The sequence below is a fragment of the Hibiscus syriacus genome, unplaced genomic scaffold (assembly GCF_006381635.1).
Source record: "Hibiscus syriacus cultivar Baekdansim isolate YM2019G1 unplaced genomic scaffold, ASM638163v2 tig00110577_pilon, whole genome shotgun sequence".
Classification (NCBI taxonomy): domain Eukaryota; kingdom Viridiplantae; phylum Streptophyta; class Magnoliopsida; order Malvales; family Malvaceae; genus Hibiscus; species Hibiscus syriacus.
In genome coordinates this window covers 734,536-742,301 of record NW_024062788.1, presented here as the reverse complement: position 1 = coordinate 742,301, position 7,766 = coordinate 734,536, and the positions used below count along the sequence as shown (strand labels likewise).

General features: G+C 34.2%; 1 protein-coding gene across 1 annotated transcript; it reads right to left on the bottom strand.

The window, feature by feature from the left end:
* Nucleotides 1-361: 361 nt before the first annotated feature.
* Nucleotides 362-6,947, bottom strand: LOC120133105 (serine/threonine-protein kinase tricornered-like). Its single transcript, XM_039149755.1, has 13 exons — nucleotides 6,653-6,947; nucleotides 6,000-6,174; nucleotides 5,778-5,861; nucleotides 5,456-5,697; nucleotides 5,159-5,378; nucleotides 2,871-2,950; nucleotides 2,477-2,561; nucleotides 2,019-2,150; nucleotides 1,810-1,923; nucleotides 1,659-1,706; nucleotides 1,303-1,387; nucleotides 740-796; nucleotides 362-615 (listed from the first exon to the last, which is right to left on the bottom strand). The coding sequence occupies exons 1-13, from the start codon at nucleotides 6,880-6,882 to the stop codon at nucleotides 503-505; spliced, it is 1,665 nt and encodes a 554-aa protein (XP_039005686.1). The 5' UTR covers nucleotides 6,883-6,947; the 3' UTR covers nucleotides 362-502.
* Nucleotides 6,948-7,766: the final 819 nt, after the last annotated feature.

Below are 7,766 nucleotides of genomic sequence, written 5' to 3'. Positions count from 1 at the left end.
TATTCAGTCGGCAAGCAAAACTCTTTAAACATGAATAAATAATAGAAAACAATAGAGAGCAGAGTCAGTATCTACTATGGCGATAAATTGTTAACATATTGCAAAGTTAAAGCATGTATACATGATGGTATGATATGCATTAGTATCTTTGTACAACATTTCTGCAGCCTTTCACATTAAAAAAATAAACAGAAGAAAATATTTTGCACCTAGTAGTATCAGTAAATACTTACTGTTTTATCTTTTTATTTTTCCTTTCCAATCCTCCTGTTTGTTTTGACCTTTATTTAACTGGAAAAATTACTTTGATCTGCAGTAACTTTCCTTGGTATTTGGACCTTAAAGGCGAATCAAACCTGAAGTTCCAGTAGATAGAGCATTAGCCGCCAACATTTCCAAATGCAAGAGAAATCATGGAAAAACTCCGTTCGAGTATCAGAATGCGGTTAGTTAGTCACCCAAACCAACTTGTCCTTCTAACAGTTCAAACAGACGGGTCTAGTTACTGGGACCCAGACTGCTTTTCAATGGCTTCCAGTTCAGGAGGCAAGAGATTTAAAAAGCTCCCTTGAACAGGCTGATCACTGGGTGTCTCTGAAGTCTCTGCCTCACCATCTATGTTGAGTATCAGATAGAAAAATTGAATATGTTAAAGATAGTGGCAGTAAGGTATATGTCTGCGGATGTAGAAATAACAACCAACGACATATGAGGTATAAATAAGGAAAAAAAGAAGTACCAAAAAGTGTCTTGACCGATGGTTTACTTGATTTGGGGTTCTTCTTCTTCAACTCAGCTAAAAATAGAAAGAAATTGTCAACTGGAAAAGGTGATTTCCAAATTCAAAATACTAAAACTCCAAGAAATATTGCGTCACAAAAACAGAGTTATTATGTAATGCCTACAATAAATCAAAAGCAGACTAGATACATTGTGTTGTACTTTCCAGCTATGCTTCATTTGACCGCAATGAAATTATAGGAATATAATAAATATGAGTTCACAACGCCCTCAAACTCCACAAGAATCTAATGCATAACCCTTAAAATTTTGTGATTAAGGATAAATATTAAGTGCAAAATACTAAAACGACCATGTTCCAGACACAACAGAATGGAGCTATAAAGTTGAGATGCGGTATTCAAGCAGCGTATATTATTATTATTATTATTATTATTATTATTATAATAAGCTTACGCATCTTGAAATATTTGTCAGCCAGGGATTCTTAAACATGATTATGGAATAAATACATGGCTGTCTATGTACATAATTCCATATACGGCGGAGAAAGAAGAATACCCATTCCAGGCACTTCAAAATCTTTGGCAATTTCAACGTTTTTGTATGTGTATCCCATGAAATTTACGTCCTTGGACGAAAGCATCTGCAACATAGAAGAACGATCAGAAAAAACAGTAATATATGTCGTGAAAAATTCATCATAAAAAGACTTCTTTGGCTTATTAGCAGACAAACAGTACGTACATGCAAAAACCATCCTGACATGACAATAAGAAGAAAAAGCAGTATTCACCAATAGAACTCTACAGAAGAGACCCAAAGAAAAGAATGACAACTTTATCATCTGCTAATATTAAACTCTAATGCTATAGGTAGATTACTTCGATACAATACAAATGATACTGAAAGCTTACCTTCCTCCATGGACCAGATTTTGATGGCCTAGAACACATTTCATCAGACTGCACAATGAAATACAAGGCAAATAGAAAACTAATGTCATAATACAATAAAGTTGCAGCATGATTAGCAGTACTGAATTCGAAAATCAAGGGATAACAGTACCTCATCAAACTTTTCAAAATTTTGAGTATCTAGCTCATCATTAACCTCTGGAATAAATGCAGCGTCAATTTCATATATTCTATCCCAGTCCACACCTCGAAACCATGGATGCTCCTAGAGAATTAAAAGGAAGAAGATAGACTTCTTTATCTGGAAACAAGTGTAAGGAACATATCCAAGAATATAGAATAGAGCACGCCAAACAACACCTTAATTTCACCTGCCCCATTTGATCCTAGCCTGTGATTAACATCACACAAGAGTTTGCTAATTAGATCTGTTGCCTCTTCAGATAATTTCGCCTCTTCAGGACACTTCAAATGAGTTCTCCAGTTCACTATCTATGCCAGTAATAAAAAAAATGTGACATTGTTAGACAAAAGAAACTTCTTAAATTCCTCCTTTTTCTACTTCGCTTCAATCATTTTATTGTACTATATTAGCTGTTATGCGTCCAAAAAGGAATTATACCAGAATCTGCCTTTCCAAATAAAAATTCATAAAACAAGAAAAATATATGAAAAACATATCTACTGATGGACTGACAATTTCTTTTCACATTCCAGCCTCGGCATAATCAGGAACAATTAACAGAGACAATACGAGATAGATCCAGGCAAAAGTATCTAATGAGAAGGAAAAATTACATAATCAATTGTCAGGTTACCTTCCTACACGTTGACAGCGGATCATCTGAATAAAAAGGTGGATATCCCACAAGCATTTCAAACATAATGGCACCAAGTGACCACCTATGCAAAATAATAATCAGTCACAATAACCTATAATACTGTCTATGTGCATGAAATTAATAAATTGTAGACATCATCAGGGGACAGTTTCACTTTAATTCACAATGTCTCATTGAGATATTAAAGCTAATATTTCAAAAATGAAGTCAGCATTCCATATAAAATAATTAAAAATGAAAAATCATCTAAACTGCAACTAGACATGGCTAATTATTTTCTAAATTACCACGTTACAGTTTAAATTGCAATGTCAGACAAACCAAGGTATTGCTATCTGCAACAAGATGGAATTTCTACATAAATACTGACCAATCACATTCCATTCCATAACCTTTCTTCAAGAGGACTTCAGGAGCAATATAGTCGGGAGTACCGACAGTAGAATAAGCCTGCAAAATGCAATAATTTGACAAGAAAAAAAAATCATCTAACAGTCACTGCTGAGTGCTTCAAATAACTCAGAACCATTACTTGAAGAAGCATACACAGTAACACAAACACATACAAACAGAAATAATTATATTTACATATATCATGATATAAAAGCGATGCAGGGTCCAATATGTTTCATTTAGTGATTCCATGATTGAAAAGATGCACAGTCAATTCACCCAACAAGGGCAACATAGCTCAAAGATTGGTTTTAAAAGGCGCATCTAGGCGCAAAAGGTCTCTGAAGCCTAGGCGCAAGATGCACACGCCCCCTTTTGTAGGCGAGGTGCACTTTTATACTAAAAAAATCTATAAATTAGTTATGGAACTTATTTTATACTTAAAATAATATTATAAACATATCTATGCTAAAAAATTTATAAATTAATTGTATGAGTATATTTATACTCATTACCCACCGATTAACTCCTAAAATAATTGTCTACAATGTATTGATTTATATTTAAAGTTTTTAATATTTAAAATTATTATTTTATTTATTTTCATGAACGTATTTTAATCCCCTTTCACCAAAATCTACACTGTTATGTTTTTAATATTTAAAACTATTATCTCATTTATTTTTAAATGATACAAATTTATTTTATTATCAATTTAAAAATTTTAATTATTATAAAAAATATTTTTTATATTTAATAAAATTTATTAAGTAATTAATATTTAATTTAATATTTTATTATTTTAAAAATTAAAATTAATTATGTATTATTAAATAACTATATTTCTAAAAAACATATACTTTAGGAAAAGCAGAAAAGGGTGGAAGAAATTATAATGATTTGTTATAAATAAATAAATATTAGAGTTGGACTATAAATTTGGGCTATAGAATTGGGCTTGTTAATAGGTCAAATATTAGGGCTAAGAAATGAGAAAATATGATAAAAGAAAGAATTTTCTAGTATTCTTCAGCCGTTTTCTTCCTTTTTTTTTTTTTACTACTGTGATTCTTTTTTTTACCTTCTTCTTTAATTTGTTCTACTTCCTATTAATATCTTTAAAAAAAATTCGAAAGGCGCAAAGGCCTACACTCGGAGCTCAAGCTCAGAGGTGCGCGCCTCTTGTATCTCACCTCGCCTCATCCAAGGTGGACGCCATCTTCAAAGTCTGACTGTGCCTCGCGGGCGCGCCTTTTAAAACTAGAGAAAATAACCTCAATGACCAAAAATCTTAGATAATATACGATTTTGATCAACTTTTTTTGGATTTGCGAAAATGACCAACAAAATCGCAATGCGATCTCTAATTCGCATTGCGATCTCCACTATCGCAAATTCACGTTGCATTTCGCATTGCGATAGTTTAAAATCGCGTTGCGTTTTTCAATTTCGCGTTGCGATAGTTGGAGATCGCGTTGCGATTTTCCATTTCGCGTTGCGATAGTTGAAATCGCAACGCGATCTCCATCATCGCAAATTCGTGTTGCATTTCGCGTTGCGATAGTTGAAAATCGCGTTGTGATTTTCCATTTCGCGTTGCGATAGTCGACAGTTGTCGTTGCGATTTTTCAAATTTGTTGCGATAGTCTACAGTTGTCGTTGCGATTTTCCAAATTCGTTGTGATAGTTAAAAAAAGATTTTGTTTCTTAAGAATTTTCTCTAAAAATTCGTGGTCGTGGTAATACGTGTCTTCGACACGTCCGCGCGGATACTATCTTTTTAGAGAAAATTCTTAAGAAACAAAATCTTTAACTGTAGACTATCGCAACGAATTTGGAAAATCGCAACGACAACTGTAGACTATCGCAACGCGAAATGGAAAATCGCAACGCGAAATGGAAAATGCAACGCGACTGTAGACTATCGCAACGCGAAATGAAAAATCGCAACGCGATTTTCAACTATCGCAATGCGAAATGGAAAATCGCAACGCGATTTTCAACTATCGCAACGCGAAATGCAACGCGATAGTGGAGATCGCAATGCGAATTAGAGATCGCATTGCGATTTTGTTGGTCATTTTCGCAAATCCAAAAAAATTTGGTCAAAATCGTATATTATCTGAGATTTTTGGTCACTGAGGTTATTTTCTCTTAAAACTAAGGCTCAAAGCCACCAATTTATGAATGTAACTTATTGAACAACTAATTGAATGAGATATAGTGGGATAAAGGGACGGTTGAGACATAATGACTGAGACTCACAAGAGTTCTACGGTTCTTTTGCCAATGTTCTAGTTTCTCTTGCTGTGATCGCTTTGAAACTGATAAGCGTTCACCATTTCCCCCAGCCTCATTAGTATTGCCTCCTACAGTAAAATCATTTTCTTGGATGGTGCTGCAATCTAAGGGTTTACATAGTCCGAAATCTGACAATCTCAAGTGTCCATATCTATCCAGTAGCAAATTGTCAGGCTTGATATCCCTACGACGTTCAGCACTCAACAGGTTAACCCTATGAAGAAAAAACACCTTCACATTTTATTTTGTTTGTATACTAACCTATGAATGTAATTGTGTTTGTGGATAGATTCAATAGCCAAAACTGTCTCTGCAACATAAAATCTAGCCTCGTCTTCAGTCAATATATCCTTTCTCATAAGTAAGGTCATCATATCTCCGCCAGGTAGATATTCCATTACGAGATAAAGGTAGTCATCATCTTGGAAAGAATAGTAGAGTTTGACAATACAATTGCTATCAACTTCAGCAAGCAGGTTCCTTTCAGCTTTCACATGCTCAACCTAAAATAAGGAAGAAAACATCCAAAAATGAAATGAAGTAGACAACCACAAGAATACCTCACGGCAGAACGAATGAATACCTGGCCTCTTCGAAGCATTTCTGATTTCTTAAGCTTCTTCATTGCATGTACTTGGCCTGTTGCCTTTTCCCTACACACTCTAACCTGCACCATAAACACAATTTCAAGTAACTCAACAAATCCGGAAGAGGAAATTAACCTATGGTACAGCACCTTAGGTACTCCCCCACACAAGGGCAAAACAGAACAAGATATGACAGGTGACATTGTATACAAGTATACCTCTCCAAATGCACCCTTGCCAATCATGGTTAGTAATTCAAAGTCCTCAACACCCAATTTAAGCCTTTGACGGCGCATGTATTCAGTTTCTTTTTTCTCCAGGTACTTTCGTAAGTTATTTTGATCTTCCTCCGAGAGGTCAGCTTCCGCTAGTTCCTTTTCCAAGATTATTCGTCTATCAAAAATCAAATCATTAGAAAATGGATCTGCAAAAGGAGATAATAATCTCTACACTAGAGCTTAACAAACATAGAAATAAAATGCCCAATGTCAAAGTTTCATTTGAAGAAATCAACTGCAAATTGATATATTTCGTAAACCATTTCGACCATGTATATTTTGACTCTTAGTTATCTCTAATCATGTCTTTAGAATAATTTAGTGCATCGATTACTACATCTTGGTTCTTGGCATACACATTATCTTTTTCATAATGTCTTCTAGAAATCATGAGAGAATTCCTCAATTTGCGACAACTTTGAATAACTATTTAAAAATCACACAGCCAAAAGTTGGATTGAATATTAGTGTTTCAGATATATCTGATACTATCCTGGGTCTCGATGTAATTAACGGCTTATATTGAGAAATGAAAGATAGTTGAGCAAGTTAAGCATAATATTAAGAAGGTAAAGGGCCGAAGGAAGCCATACCGCTCCCTTCTTTCTTGGAGGTTTCTCATTTGTTCCTTATAATGATTCTCAATGTATTGCTTAGCAGCGGCGACTTTTTGTCTGGTGATATTGGAGAGAGCTTTGTCGTCCACATTGGCTTCGTCATTCCCTCCGTTTCCAGCGTTGAACGTCTCTTCATTCCTCTGCCCAACCTTCGACTTATCCTTCGGTTGTAGCTTCGAAAGCCAACCCTTCTTCGCTGAATCCATTTTCTCTAATCAAAATCAAATATCACGCAAACAAAAATTCCCTCGCATTCTGCATGTCAACAACATATAAATATTAAAAAAAGTAAAAAGAAACTGATCATCGAATTTCGAAAAAGAACCAAGCAAGCAAAGAAATTCGCGCTGCAGCTTAGTTTACGTGAGACAATATGATCCGCGAAAAACTCTCCCGGCTATTTCTCTGCGTTTTCTTTTTCTCAATAACTATTATTGTTTTTCAAAATAAAATTGGAATGTGAAAAGGAAAAAGAAATAAATTCCTGAAAGGAGAAAAGTTGTTTGGTTTTCTTGTCTCGCGCGTTATTCTCTTCTGTTGATTTCTGATCGCTCACATTTTTATGTACGTCTAACGCCCGCTTTTCCTTCAATTTGTGGAAGGAAAGTTAGACTATATATAGATAAAAAAACGGCATGATTAAAAATTTAATAAGATGCTTAATAAAGTCGGTTAAGCGATATCGGAAATATTGATTGATAATAATGTTGTAGGTGGAAAATATGAAGAAATATTAAAAAATTTGATAACCGACAAACTTTGCTTATCGGTAAGTATCGATACCTGCACAAAAATATCGATATATATATAAGAAAATGAAGAAAACCGGTTAAAAGTAGACATGTATCGATACATTTATAAAAGTATAGGTACTTTAGTAATTTAAAAGAATTGCAATAAAAGCGTCTATAAAGTATCAATACCTTACACACATGTATCAATACATGACAATATATCATGTTGAAATTTGACAAACAGGTAACGAAATTGGCAAAATTGATTGGAAATTGACAAAACCGGTTGAAATTTGACAAAACTGTTTCAATTTGACAAAACCGGTAAAGAGATATCGAAATTGTTGAAATTTGTA

Bases quoted from the DNA above. Each gene is read 5' to 3' on its own strand.
- LOC120133105 (XM_039149755.1), bottom strand. From the start codon at position 6,882: ATGGATTCAGCGAAGAAGGGTTGGCTTTCGAAGCTACAACCGAAGGAT. The intron at 2,562-2,870 runs GTCAGTATTTAT...TATTTTGCATAG, and splicing joins TATGGAATGGAATGTGATTG to GTGGTCACTTGGTGCCATTA. The intron at 1,388-1,658 runs GTAAGCTTTCAG...TCTATGTTGCAG, and splicing joins AATCTGGTCCATGGAGGAAG to ATGCTTTCGTCCAAGGACGT.